Source organism: Meles meles, chromosome 2 (genome assembly GCF_922984935.1).
Source record: "Meles meles chromosome 2, mMelMel3.1 paternal haplotype, whole genome shotgun sequence".
Taxonomy (NCBI): Eukaryota; Metazoa; Chordata; class Mammalia; order Carnivora; family Mustelidae; genus Meles; species Meles meles.
In genome coordinates, this window is record NC_060067.1 from 165,098,854 (window position 1) to 165,113,957 (window position 15,104).

At 51.0% G+C, this 15,104-nt stretch overlaps 1 protein-coding gene across 3 annotated transcripts in view; it reads right to left on the bottom strand.

Annotated features, from left to right (window-relative positions):
- Positions 1 to 2,932: 2,932 nt before the first annotated feature.
- The window catches only part of SLC25A37 (solute carrier family 25 member 37), a 36,798-nt gene continuing 24,626 nt past the window's right edge, over positions 2,933 to 15,104 (bottom strand). The window contains exons 2-4 of one of the 3 annotated variants that reach the window (XM_045997134.1): positions 8,055 to 8,283; positions 5,991 to 6,047; positions 2,933 to 4,138 (exon numbers count right to left, since the gene is read on the bottom strand). In XM_045997134.1, the coding sequence (XP_045853090.1) occupies positions 3,618 to 4,138; positions 5,991 to 6,047; positions 8,055 to 8,283 (807 nt within the window). In that variant the 3' untranslated portion in view covers positions 2,933 to 3,617. Of the gene's footprint in view, positions 4,139 to 5,990; positions 6,048 to 7,435; positions 8,020 to 8,054; positions 8,284 to 15,104 lie in introns of those variants that run through there. The other 2 variants (XM_045997136.1, XM_045997135.1) reach the window with 2 other exon arrangements.

A 15,104-nucleotide genomic window follows, 5' to 3' on the forward strand; every position in this document is an offset into this window, starting at 1 on the left:
TGACACACCGTGCGTCTTACAGGCAGGAAGCAGCGGCACATTTGCATTTAACAGACACAATCATCTTTAAGTCTATTTTTTTTTTTAAGATTTTATTTATTTATTCGACAGAGAGAGAGATCACAAGTAGGCAGAGAGGCAGGCAGAGAGAGAGGAGGAAGCAGGCTCCCTGCAGAGCAGAGAGCCCGATGCGGGGCTCGATCCCAGGACCCTGAGATCATGACCTGAGCCGAAGGCAGCGGCTTAATCCACTGAGCCACCCAGGTGCCCCCACAATCATCTTTAAATATAAAGTTAAATAAGACCTTATGGGCGTAACAATGTATTGGAGATGCAGCTTTAGGGGGACTTTGGAGGACGGTGCTTGGAATAAGACATCATCATTTAAAAAAAGAAAGAAACAGAAATAGAAAACACACATGGAAGGACCCGTAGGCCAGTCAACAGCTAGATTCAACCCAAAGTTAAGAAAAAAGCAGTCGTGACAAACCATAATAGATTCAATCTCAAAAAACAGACTGAGGGTTCCTGGGGGGAGTGGGTATGGGAGAGGGGGGAGGGTATGTACTATGACTAGTGCTGTGAAATGTGTAAACCTGGCGAGTCACAAACCCTGTACCACTGGGGATAAAAACACATTATATGTTTATTAAAATTAAAAAAAAACTAAAAGAAAAAAGCAGTCGTGGACTGAAGCTGTATCACATCTGAGAAAAATCCATTTTTTACGCTAAAATAAAACTCTGACCCACAAGGGACTCCACCTCCCATCTTGGTCTGGGCATAAGAGTTCATGCCTGTGTGCACACGCTCTGTTACTGAGCACTGTACTCGAGAGGCATGCCTGAGTGCAGAGGTCACCCCAAACATAAGGAAGACCAAGCACGTGTCATGATTATGTCAAGCTGGTCATCACTGGGGGTGGTGAGAACATTTGCTTATTCAGTTACTTCTCAATGTCAAAGTCACCATTGACAAGTGGACTATAGTCTGCACAGAGAAACACAGATCAAGGGGGAAAATCAATTCCCAAAACATTGAGACCATTAACATTGGTTTAGTGCTTCACAACTTTCAAAACCCTGTTGGATACATGGCTCATCCAGCCTCATAAAGGTCCAGTGGGGAAGGCAGGACAGGGGGTGTCACCCCATTTTCCAACCAATCCTATCCGCACAGTGAGGAAAGCCATGGGCAGACCTTCCAGCTCAGTCCACAGAGCTCTCATACCGCCTTCCTGCCTCTCCTTCTTGCATCCCTTATCCAGAGGCGTTTTCCCAGAGAAGTTAACAGTTTGCTTTCTGAAAACCATCGAAAACAAAATCCTGCAAGAAAGAATACTTTTTAGCAGCAGAGTGGCACTTTTTTTTTTTTCTAAGATTTTATTTATTCATTTGACAGACAGAGATCACAAGTAGGCAGAGAGGGAGGAGGAAGCAGGCTTCCCGCTGAGCAGAGAGCCTGATGTGGGGCTCAATCCCAGAACCCTGGGATCATGACCTGAGCTGAAGGCAGAGGCTTTAGCCCACTGAACCACCCAGATGCCCCAGAGTGGCACATTTTAAGAGGACGAGAAAGGGTGGTTGGGTAACTATTTCAGAATTCTCTCTCATTTTCTTCCTTTTGCAGAATGTAACAGTAATGGACAGAATATTTGAGTAGGGGATCTAAATACTTCCCAGAGCACCATGGTTTCCACCGGCTTTTTGCACCCCCACGCAGGACAGAGGCTTGTTGCGTCTGGTTTCCAACTGGCAGTGGGCAGGGAGTAGTTAACTCCAAAGTGGGACAAACCAGCAGCGAAGCCCTCCCAGCCCAGGAGCAAAGTCCTGCTTGTGGGGCAAACGTGGGAGCTGCTTGATTGGGCATCTGTCTGTCTCTGACCTCAAAATGACTCCTGAAGTAGCATGCAGGGTCCCAAGAGGAAAACTGTCCCAGTGCCACCCGGAGTTCTTGGCTCCTCCAAAGGAGCATGGGTCTGAGCCTCAGTGAGGGGCGCTACATTGACCATGGGGTAGGTCAGGGGCAAAGGGCAAAGGCCAAAGGTCAGGGCCAGGCCCACCAGATTGAATATACATGTTCTTCCTGCTCCTTTTTAAAGGGCTCCAGAAGGAAACCGTGAAGCGGTTCAGGCTTCCCTTGGAGATGCCTGTCGGCCAATCAAAGAACATGGCCAGGGAAAACAAGCTTGCATTTTCTTAGTGATCGTCTGGCTCAGATGCACCTTTTCAGAAAACAAGGCAGTTAGGCCTCGAGTTCTCAGCTGATGCAGACAAGTGAGGCTGAAGATAGCTCTGGAGAGGTGCCCTGGCTTGGGCACAAGGGTCTGGGTCTCACTTTAGCAGCTGGGCTTGGCCGGAGGGCCTGGCCTCTGTCCCTGCGAGGTGAGAGGCCCCCTGCCCAGTGAACTAATGGCGGACAGAGGGATGGACACACGCCAGAGGCACACTTGCTGTTTTTTAAAAATCCCTGAAACCGCACAGGGAAACAGATTTAGTCCACACACACACACACACACACACACACACAAGAACAGCTGGGGTGCCAGAGTTAAAGGTCGAAGCAGAAATAAGTCCTAGGGAGGCCTTATCCCAACTGCCTGCCCAACAGTGCTGGGCAGGGAGGCGGACATCACATCACTCACAGCGCGGAAGTGTCAGCAGGAGTGAGGCTAGTCCTCCCAGTCCTGCTGGGGGCCACTGCCCTCCAATGTGACCGATCCTGCCACCATTAGGTGTGACAGCATCTGTGCCTACGGCAAGAGAAAATGCCCCAGGGCCGGATATTTGGCCCTGGAATTTTCAGGAAAGACAGGGGTAAAAGGCACACGCAGGTGACTGATTGAATAAAAGGAGAAAAAAAGTAACTGGGTGTAATATATTATTTTGATTTTGTTTGCAACATACCTCCCCACCCCCCACGAAAAGAGAAATTCAAAATATAAATTTTATTATTTTACATTCAAGTGAAACTTCCATCTGGGGGCTCCACACAATTTCAGGCCACATTCAGCAATTTATCACTTTGGTGCCTTTCACTTAACCCAACGGAAGAATTCAGCCCTTTTTTTTTTTAAAAAAACAGCATGATATTCCCAGCTGTACCACTTATTTACACGCGCGCGCACACACACACACACACACACACACACCCCAAAAACTTCTACATAGAAAAATAAAGGATAAACATTATCCATCTATTTTGTACTGTGTACTAGAACTTTTATATACAGAATTCTCTTTTTTCTTTAATGTTTTCAGTTGCTGCACATTTTTCTCCCCTCCCGTGTGAGCTGCAATCCTAGGGCAGACGACGGCTACAGGGAGGCGGAAAAGCTACATTCCTGTCAGGGGAGGGAGAGCAAAAGCCACCCCTTGCTCCCCATCCGAAGTCTTTCCCCACCTACGACCTCGGACGTCCCTGTGGACGGCCTTCCGGTAAGCGGCTGTCCCATCGCCTCCCCCCTCACTCCCCCTGCTCTCTCAGGCGTCAGGGAGCAGAGGGCCCACCCTGCCAACACCCAAAATGACCTTGGTGTGAGGACAAGGGAATGGAAGCAGGCAGGCAAAGCCTTTGACAAATAAAAGATTCTGGAATCACTGCCCACGCCTGTTCCTTTAGTACGGAGTTCGACTATCCAGCTTGTGCTTGGTGAGAAAGTACTTGAAGAACTCGTAGACGGACCAGGAAATGGCAGTGGAGGGCATCTGGTAGATGATGCGGGCCTGCATGCCTTTGAAGTAGCCAGGGAGGCCGTTGAGCTGGTACACCATCCTGAAGGCATTGGCCATGCCCGACAGCCGGCCGCTGATGTTGGCCAGGTTGAGGGCCATGTTCTCCTGAGTATTGAGGAGGGTCTTACAGACGTCCAGGGGGGTGGTGGCGGCGGCGGCCAGGGCCCCGGCCAGCCCGCCCGAGATGATGTGGGACTGCGGGTTGTAGCCCCGGTGGGGGTTGACCTGCTCCTGCAGGAACTCGTAGGTGATAAAGTGGATGGACTGGAAGGGAATGTTCATGGTCAGCTGCGTGGTGTAGCTCCGGTAGAAGGCCCCCAAGCCCTCGGTCCTCCAAACTGTCCAGATGCAGCGGAGGGCGGACCGGTGCGGCGAGTTGTACATCTGTAGGCGCTGCTTCACCACTGTGGTCAGGGCCGCCGGCAGGCAGGGGGGTGGTAGGTTGGGTTTGGCGCCACCCCGGGTCGGAATGAAACGGGGCGACCAAGCCATAAAGAGAAACAAGCAAGTTTAGACACACTGGCAACACAGGTCCCAGAGAACGAGCACGCGTGTGGCCCCAGCCCAAGGAACCCGAGCCCGCTCTGGGCTCTCCCGTTTACAGATGTGACCCCAGGACCTGTGCTCGGCTTCTCCTGCCTGCAGCCCACGTAAGGCGGTGGGAGGATCCCCAAACCAGGCAGCCACTTCAGACTAGATTCACAGATCTGATCCCCCCGATCCTGGAGGCTTTCAGCATCACACCTGCTGCCAAACTCAATCTCCCCACCCCCCACCCCGTCTCTCTGCCCTCCCAGCTGCATGTGGGTCCCACATTTTGTTCCCTGTATGTGGACGATACACAGGGCTGTTAGCTTCTGTCTGTCACAGCACTCTTAGAAGACATACGGGAATTATGTGAGCCTAAATTCAGGGACAAACTCCAATGAAGACCCTGGCTTAAAAAGCAGAACTGCTTGCTGGTTCAAAGGCTAGGAGGCAACGGGAAGGCCTCAGGCTTGAGTCCTCATAGCCCCCACACACTGCCAAGTGAACACATGCAGTGTGCTTGCTTTTAGAGAAATGAAGTCTTTAAATCAATATGTCAAAGAGAAGAGAGGGAGCTGAACCTCACTTGTTTCTCTCTGAAAAGGAGCAAAACTCTTGCCTGCTTGAGACGGGGTAATTAACTAGTCACTGACCAGGTTCCTGAATGCACTGCCTTCCACACAAACACAAAACCCACCTCTCCCAGTCTGACCCATCAGACCCCTGAAGGTCAGAGCAGATCCCCTGTCTGCTAGGGAACGGGAGGCAGCTGAACACAAATAAGAAATGTTCGCAGTGAAAGACAAAACCAGACAAACTTGTAACACCAGACTTGAAACACTGACATTTTACCCTGATTTTCCCTTCTGGCAAGGGACCATTTTTCAGATGGGGAGAAAGGTTGAGAGCATCCTACATCTCACACCGAGAATAACCCAGCTGGGAGGACACCCAGGACCAGGCCCCAGAGTTCCTTGCTTTGCGGACCCGGGTTGGCTAAGGACTCACATCTGCATGGCTGACAACTGTTTTCCAGTGCTCCCCAAATTCCAAATAATAAAAAAAGATAATGTGGGAGGAGCTGGCTAAGCCAAGATGGCCCCAGGTTAAATCATGAGTAGAGTGAGGCACACATGGGCACTCCTAACCCTCTTCTCTCTGTATCTGCGTATGTTCAAGATGGTCCATGCTAATTTCAGATTTTTTAAAAAGCCAACTGAACCCAAGCCCTCGTGAACGGCCTCTGATGGCTTCCCCCTAAATTTGTCTAGGATTGATAAAGGATAACAAGGGCCTGTGCATGTGTGAGTGTGTGTGTACGTGCCCGTGCGCACACGTACACGTACACACAGGTTTTACAGGAGTGCCAAGGACTAGCCAAGGGAGCTTGTTAAGACAGACTCCCTGTCTCTACCCCTAGAGACTCCAATTTAGCAGGTCTGGGGTGGGACTTGAATTAGCATTCCTAACATGGTCCCAGGAGACGCTGACGCTGCTGCTGGCCCAGGGATCACAGCCCCACTCTCTGTCCATGAGAACAGGAGCACCGTAAGCTCCAATGCTCAGCCCCTTTTCAAGGCCTTTGCTAACGTGGTAAAGAATTCTGCTTATTCTGACCGGGGGCCGGAAGTCCCCTTCCCCGACCTTCTGCCGCCCCCCGCCCCCCACCATTTTTCCTGCCCCTTCGCACATCCCTCCTGCCATTCCCTGGGGACCATGAAGTATTACCTTCTGCTGGATTCATTACCGCATCGTGGAGCAGAGTGGCCATACTTCCAGCTATCCCTGCAAAACAAACTCCAGAAAATTACCCTCTGCGACCGGGTGTTCTGAGGAAGTTCCTGGAACTTAAAATCAGACGGATCCCTGCACAGAGCTTTCTGAGAAGCCAAATCTATGCCCAGCTGCTCCCAGGTGAGCATGGACTCTTCAAAACTTAAGGTGACTGAATTGTTGGAGGGGAAATGGCACACTGGCCACATTTTCATCCTGCGGATGTGAAGTCAATGCTGGGAAAGGTTAGACCTGCCGATGGCCGAGGATACCCAGAGACCACACTTCGTGGCTTTTCCCAGTGGAAAACTGTCCAGATTTCCATTCTCTCCTGTCCCTCATCTTTGTCTACAAACCAACTTACTCTGCCCTGGAGCTGGGGCAAACAAAGGGGATGGTATTATATATACAGCTCAGGGGAGAAAAAGAAAAGAAATTTAAGAAGAAATATCCTTAATAAAACCCAGGCATTTTCAAGAACACAGGCAGGAGAAGCAGACGTCAGGAAGCTCTGCGTAGGGCAGATTTCCAGGGTTGGTTTGCAAATCAATGACCTGTCTCAGAGATGGCAGACCCCATCTTGAGGCTCTCATCTGGCCTGGCCTCAAGAACCAGGAACTTCTAAAGGCTAATTCAGACCTGGAATTTTGCTTTCGGCTTTGGTTTCCCTCCCTGGACAGGTGACATGCCCAGCAATTAAGATTAGCACCAGAAGGTGGGAGGAATGAGCAACACCAGGATAATACTTCGGAAATGCAGATAAAGCCCCCTCCCCTTCTGCACACAATCACGATTACCACCAGAAAGGTCAAACAAAATGCAACCAGAGCATAAAAATCGTGGCGAAACAGGAACAGCACTGGGCAGAACTGTGTTCCATCCAACCTCCTCCAAGGGCGTCAGTGACCAAGGGACTAAATCATTACACAAGGCAGTTTCAGCAAGGGGCAAACCCCACGGCCACGGACTCGGGGGACAGCATAAGAGCGCGATCCTTAGGGACTGTCTTGATAAATGCAACCAGGGGCCCATTTTTTTTTTTAAAGTGGAGGATATGTCTGCAAACCAGCCAGGGTTTGCCGATGGAAGGGATGCTTTTGCGTTCTCTCTTAGTAGCACAAAAGGAAGGGGTCGGGGGTGCGGGGGGGGGGGGGGGGAAGCTGCCGCCGGTCACTCTATGTCTTCGGTGTTGAAAAATGAGTTTTGTTAAAATAAGGACACCTTATTCCATGCCCACACAAAAACCATCAAAAGCAAAACCCACAGGAGAAGGGAAAGAGCCACCGCTGAGCCCGCTGAGCTAGGCTGAGCCAGGCATAGGAGCCTGCCCGTTGCCCGCCCACCGCCCAACCCAAGGCCCCTCCCCGCCACTCCCCCTCAAAACAACAAAGGAAAACTACTCCAGCCCTTGCTCGAAGACAGATGCAATCGAGACCAACAGAAGAGAATGGGGGTGAAATCCCCAGATCCCCAGAGGCTTAAGGTGGGAAAGATGGCCTGTGCTGCAGCAAATCCTTTGTCAGCCATAAAACTTCTTGACCTTTTAAAGCTTAGTTAGATCTTGACGTTGCAGAGACCTGTTGAACCAGTTTTTAAATAGTCTCAGAGAAGCTGTCCAGATAATTTTTTTTGAATCCAGCATTGTAAAGTTTTGTTTCTATTCAGGGTTTTGTTTTGTTTTTTTTTCCTAGATCTGATCATTAATTGCTTTTCAATGTCTTAAAAAAAAATGAAAAAACCCACGCAACAATGTAAACTGAAACACCTCTGTCACCGACTTCCCCCAGGCTTTAGAAAGCGAAGGAGGGGAAGAGAAAAAGCGCGTGTATGTGTGCACGTGTGTGAGCGCGTGCGCGTGTGTTTGGGTGTGTGTGCACACACGACTCGAGAGTTCTTTATTCGTAAGCAAGCGCAGCAGAGATGAGGCGTCAGGCTGCTGGGTCACAGGGAGGAGAACCCTGGGGAAGGGTCTGTTGAAGGAGAGAGCTCTCTAACTCCAGACAAATGCTTTCAAAATACCGTTGGCTAGATGGCTGTTTCCTTGGTGGTGGAAAACGGCATTTAAAGTCCTTTTCATGTTTTCATAGCAGGCAAAATACAAGGCGTGGGCCGGCCCTGCGCCCAGCATCATCACGTTGAGGCCTCGCAGGGGCCTCCAGAAGCCTTCAGTCCGAATGATTTTCTTGAGGGCTCCGTAGACACTCGTGTATTGCGCTTTGGGATCTGGATTCAAACTCTGCATTCGTGTCTGGAGGAAGGCAAGGAAACAAAAAAAGTGGAAGTTAACAAGGATGGTAAAGAGGATAAACACACACACACACAAACACACACACACAACCCAGGGAGACAGTGAGAGCCAACTGTCTATTTTCATTTTCACGGGATTCCTCGGTGAGGAAAACATTGATTCCCTCCTTCCTGAAGTACTCTCCCTGCCACCCATCGCCCTCCCCCCCACCCCCCACCAAGTAAGCACGTTCGCAAGGATTCCATTATGGACAGCAGGACGGAAGAAGGTTGGGGGCAGGATATGAAACAGGAATATGGACCCTGCCACTGTCAAGCTGTGTGACCCCTGAGGAATCCCTTAACCTCTCTGGCCATGGGACCACCCCCCACCCATTAAAAAAACAGGATGGTCACAAGCGTCGCATGAACACGGTATGTGGAACCCTTCATGAATTCAGAGGCCCAGTCAATGGGGAGTGTTCTTATCCTGTGGTTGCTCCTCTGGTCCTAAAGTCTATGTCCTCACTCATCAAAGACCTCCATGCCTGTTCAGCCGCCACCAGGAATCTCCCAGGGGTCCTCCAGACCTCATCCCACAGCTCCTCTAAAGGCATTTTACATTTTGTCTTTAGAAGTTAACACTTACAAATAAAAAGTCCTGTTCTTAATCTCTTCCTGTATGCAGCCTTGTCTCCTTGAGGCAGAAGCCCGGCTTTCCCCATTTCTGTTACTCCTATCCGATGACCAAGGCTCTTAAGTGGGTATATAGTTAATCTGCGTGTCAACGTAGCAAGACCATGGTACCCACAATGGCTCCAACTACGGCCAAGCACTAGTCTAAATGTTGCTATGGAGGTATTTTCGTAGAGGAGATTAACACTTAAATCATTAAATTAGACTTTGAGTGAAACAGATGATCTCTTTCTGTCTCTCTCCGTCTCCTGGTTTGGTGTCTCTGGAGAACCCTGATCGGTCCAGGAGATAATATCTGCCCATGAAAGACCACCCAGGCCCAGTCCTGCAACATCATGCCTTCGTCTACTCCCCTCAGCACAGTCTAGAGGAGAGGGTCTCCGGCTGTGAGCAGGGATATCTTTTTACCACCAAACAAAATCGTACTCAAAACTAGTACGTAAAATGGAAGAATAATTTCTCTAATTGAGAAGGGGGCGGGGCGGGGCTGGGCTCTCTTCACTTCCCGTGTCCCGCCCCCCCGCAACCCAGCAACTCTGGGGGCTCCGAGGAACAGCGTGAAAACCAATGATCTAAAATTAACACTCACATGTGGAATTTCAGAAACAAAGGGGAAAAAAACAAAGGAAAAAAGAGACAAACAAAAGGAGAGCCTCTTAACTATAGAGAGCGAACTGGTGTTTGCCAGAGGGGAGGGGGTGGGGGATGGAAGAACTCCATGACAGGGATTAAGAGCCCACTTATTGTGATGGGCACTGGGTGATGTATGGAAGTGCTGAGTCACTATATTGTACTCTCGAAACTAATAAAACACTCCATGTTAACTACTCTTGAGTTCTAAAATAAAAATAAATTTTTAAAATTAATGGTCAATTTCAGAAGTCACCGGCTAGTAAAAACCACAGAGAAAATGGGCACATCACTGGCAACTTGTCATTTTGCCAAGAAAGGGCATAAAAACTGTTCTTTAAATTAAATTTAGCTTTATTAAAGAACTCATCACTTGCAGCGCCTGGGTGGCTCAGTTGGTTAAGTGTCTGACTCTTGGTTTCGGCTCAGGTCATGATCTCAGGGTCCTGAGATAGAGCCCCGCATTGGTTCCAGGCTGGGAGTGGAGCCGGCTCCTCCCTCTCCCTTTGCCCCTCCCCCACCTCTCTCTCTCAAAAAAACCCAACAACAAAACAACTCACCACTTTACCCCTTGTTTTCTGGTGAAAATGCCCCCTGCCCAGCCCTTGGCAGCTGCCCCATACCTGGGTCCACTTGTGGGGAGTGCAGCGTGGGAATGGATGGGGTCAGTGTCCCTGTGCCTTTCTGTTGAACTGTTTTCTACTCAACATGATTCCAAAAGTATTCGAGATGGCTTCATAACGGGGGACACATTATAAGCAAACCAGAGCAAGGGAAGGAGAAGCTGGGAATCTGTCAGCCTAGAGGGGCCTGACTTTGCTCTGTGGGTGCTCCTGGTGGCGGCGAACCAAGAACAGGAGCACAAAGTGTCCACAAGCGCAGCCTCAGGACGGCTGAGACTACCCAGGGCACTAAATCCTCAGAGACACTTGAAATCGCTCCCATTTTACAGCAAAGAAAGCTCCATAGTCCCCCATCCCCCAGCCCCACAGGGCTTTTCCCCTTAATTGCCGCTGATGAAAAGCAGGAGCACCAGGCAGGAGGCGGCAGAGGGACCAGGGATGGAATCCAGATCCCATCACTTCCACTGTGCCCCTGGGCTCGACAGTGACCCCCTCCCCACTTCGTCTCCTCCTGTGACAGAATGGTTGAGAAAATTAAATGTCTGTGACCATCGTCACACATTACACGTTAATGACAATAAAGGATGTGGTTCTAGTTATCTAGCCCCGCAGAGGTCTAAGCATCTTGGGGGGCTGGGGTGGGGCAGGGACTGTCTTATTTACAATGTATCTACCACACCTATTACAGCGTCTAACTCACACCAGGGGGGCAATAAATGTCTGCCCAACGAATGGATGGACAAACAAATGTGCGCAACTTAGGGTACCAACAGGGGTGAGGGGGTACTAGATCTCTTATTTCACTCCTCCCTAAAATAGGAGTAGCTTTCCTAGAGTTACCCGTTCCTCCCACCACCCGTTCCCTATTGATTAAAAAAAAGTCCCCATTTTGCTGCAGTGCAAGCCCAGCAGTGATCCGCTGAGCCACACACAGAGCTGAGGCAGCCTGTCCCTGGGATGGGCTTCTGCCAGTCCTGTGCCCAGGGGAGAGGCCCCTGGGGATGGACGCAGAAGCTAGCTGGCTGCTTTCTCCACCCCCACGGCCCCAGTTTCTGGCCTCTGACAGCAAGACCGGCCTGTGGTGAAGGCCTCCCTTGGGTCCTGGGGGGGAAACAAAGGAGCCCCTTACAAGCAGTGTGAGAAGACACTTGGGACGTGAAATGAGGAGCTAAGAGGCTGGTTTCTGGATCTGACCCCGGCACCTACAGGGCCAGTGGCCTTGGCCGTGGCATCTCATCTCTCTGGTCCTCAATAGGAAAACGAAGGAGAGGGCTGTAACAGTGGCTGATTAACAGAATCACGGGGAAATGCTTAAAAATGTCCCTCCGGGCACCACTCCAACACATGTTGATTCTAAATTCTTTTTTTTTTTAATTCCCCAGGATGATTCTGATCATCATTCCCTTTGGAGAACCCCTAAAAAAGGGGGCCCTCTAGCCCTAGCAATTTCTTTCTTTTTTTTTTTTTTAAAGATTTTATTTGACAGACAGAGATCACAAGTAAGCGGAGAGGCAGGCAGAGAGAGTGGAGGAAGCAGGCTCCCCGCTGAGCAGAGAGCCTGATGTGGGGTTTGATCCCAGGACCCTGGGATCCTGATCTGAGCCGAAGGCAGAGGCTTTAACCCATTGAGCCACCCAGGCGCCCCGACCTAGCACTTTCAAGTAACATTCTGCATCCAGCCTTGGCAGAAGGGGGGGCACCTGGGTTAAGTGACAATGGGTGGTTGGGGAGGCAGTGAATACAGAAGGGGGCCAGAGGCAGGAAGCTTTAGAGCCAGCCATTCTGACCCTGTTGGTCTGAATTCCAGCGCTGGGACCTGGAGCAGATTCCTCAATGTTGGGTTGTGGAATAATTGCCCCAGCGAGCTCCCAGAGAGCTGGCAGCATTCGGGATTGAGGTCACCGTGAGAAAGGCCTAACTCGAGCTGGGAGGCAATGATGGCTGATGACCGTCTCTTCTCTTACCCACCCACCCTTTTCCTGACAAAGCTGTTCACACTGGCCAGCTCTCAGACTTACAAGGGAAAGCTGGGATTGATTCTCACCTCTTTCTTTTTATTTTTAATTTTTTTTATTTTTAAAGATTTTAAAAATTTATTTGACAGGGAGAGACACAGTGAAAGAGGGAACACGAGCAGAGGGAGTGGGAGAGGGATAAGCATGCCTCCCGAGGAGCAGGGAGCCCAATGTAGGGCTCGATCCCAGGACCCCAAGATCATGGTCTTAACGACTGAGCCACCCAGGAGCCCCGCGCTGCTTTCTTTTTAAATTAGGGGTGAGACAGCTGGAGCAAATTTTACTGAACAAAAATGCGCCACCCCTGTGGCCAAGAAAAGGACAACTGGGTATCTCTCTGTCCCGGGGTCTACTCAAGGGAGGCTACATTTAATGACACAGGCTTGGGACAGAGGCCACCAGCCCCTGAGCACCAAGGAGGACTCAGTCAAGGCCCCTTTGGGCCCACCGTGGCCAAGTTCGGGGCCAGAGCCTCTCTGGTGAGACCTTCATTTCCCAACCTGCCCACAGAGAGCTTCCATCCTCGATCGGGCACTAGGATGCAGAAGGGAGAGTCACTGGGGAAGTAAGTAACAAGGAACATGGGAGATAAGGGGAGAAGGACACAGACTGTCCACGTGCCTCAGAGGAGCTCGGAGGGAAGACAGGAGAGGCCAATCTGCGAGCATGGTCGTGGGACAGGCTGAGAGAAGCTGAGGGGGTCACAGAGTGGCCACAGCGGAGAGACCGCCCCCCCCCCCCCGCCCCGAGTTTAGCCTCTCTTTTCTTTTTCAGTGACTCTACTTGTAAAAGGTACAACTCAGGGCCAGACATTTCTTAGCGACCTGTGGACCAGAGAAGAAGCTGGGGTTGAGTGGAAACCACCCAAGGGGCCTGTCCCTGGCTGGATGAATGAATAAACAAAAAGGGATCCATACAGACTACAGAATATTCTTTGGCCTGAGAAAGGAATGACACTCTGGCACAGGCTACAGCTCGGGGGAACCTGGAGGCCATGACGCGGAGTGAAATAAGCTAGGCTCTCTCTCTCTTTCTCATACACACACACACTGTTTGATTCCACGTAACATGAGGTACTGGAGTCACCAAAAAACCCATAGAAACAGAAAGCAGAATGGTGGTTGCCAGGGGCTGGGGGAGGGGAACGGGGTTGCTCTCCCTCCCTGCACAGGGAGTTTCGCTTTTGCAAGATGAACAATGCTATACATGTGCTTGGACCACAGAGCCTAAACAACGTTAGGATGGCAAGTTCGACATTCGTATATTTTACCACGATGTTTTTTTTTAAAAAAGCCCGGGTGTGAGGGTAGGCAGAAGGAAAAAGACACAGAGAAAGGGCAGAGATTAAAAAGCACAACCAAAACAAACCAAGAAGACGGAGATGAAGAATTTCACAAACCGCCTTTCCTGTCCTGGGTTTCAGTTCCTGCTCAGGCCTAGAAAAGGCCTGCCCGCCTTTTCTTTATAATAAATTCCCATTCTTCGCCTTTTAATGCTCCACTCTTGCAAATCTGGAATGTCCATTAGCATATTAAAGGCTCTGGGAAGTCCTTCAGGAGAGCAGGTCCTCGAATTCTGGTTAACAAGGCACTTGTTACCTGTTTGTTTTGGGCAACGAAAACCTGGTCTCACGGATCCACCTCGCAGGACACGCTTTGAGAAAGCAGGAAGCTCCGGGCGTCAGGACGACCCTGGCCCCCCAACCCGGAGCAGCGCAGGCCCAGAGCGGCAGGCAGGAGGAGCCTGGAAGACAGGCCCGAGAAGCAGCAAGGCCATGGACCAGCACGAGCCTCTGGGCGGGTCACCCAAGCACGCTGGTGCAGAAATCGAGAGACCTGGGTCTTGGACCTTGGTTCTGCCACTCCCTGTGTGCCTGAGCAAATCTCCAGCTCCAGAATGGCAGTTCTACAGGAGGGCTCCAGGCCCACGATACAAATGCTTTATTTGCGCTAAGCGGGCTCCCTGAGCTCTCAGCAAGGCTGGATGGGAGTGAGGGGCAAGCCCCTTGGCGCAAACGTCCAAGGAGACAAATCAGGATGAGCCCGCCTCATTGTGTGGCTCTTCTCTCGAGGGGAGGAGGGTGGCCCGAGAGTGGAAAGTGGAAAATGCCTGCACTGCTCCCCACCCCCCCCCACCACCCCCCCCCCCCCCCCGCCGTGGGATCGAATGACAGGAGCGGCAGGGGCCCTGCGGGGAGGGCACACAGGGCTCGGAGCTCGGAGCCTCTCTCTTCAGACAGGAAACTGGGGCGCCCCGCGAGAAAAGCAAAGGGAGCCAGCGGAGCCTGGCGGGGAGACCTCTGACCTCCCTGGGTGTCCTGCCCAGCCCAAGGACCTGCAGCATCATGGGGCCGCCGGCCTCCCACCCAACCTGGATCCCAAGTCCTCCTTTCTCGGTATTTCTCATCAACAAAGAACAAGTGGCTGGCTCCACCGGTAGAGTACATGACTCCTGATCTCAGGGTTGAGAGTTCAAGCCCCACGTTGGGTGCAGAGCTTACTTTAAAAAATAAACAAGTAAAGAAAAAAACAAATTCTTCCCATGTCAAAAATACATGCACTTTACAGACCAGGAGAAGATAAAGTGAAATCTACTGATTCGTCCACTCAAAAGCATTTTGCCAAGCTCTCCTTTGAGGCAGGTGCAATGCAGGGACAGGGCAGGAATGGGTGTGTGTGGGGCACTGGGTCGTGGTGTGGACAAACATCCCTGCACAACAGGTGGGCACAACGTCAACTCACCAAGGGGACCCCAAAAGGCTTCACAGGAGTCTCTCCCAGAGCAAGGAAATTCAGTTCAGGCACCCACAGAGTGCTGGGAAAATATCGTATCCTATCAGTGTCTGCTGCCCAGTGTCCGCTGCAGAATTAGCAATCAAA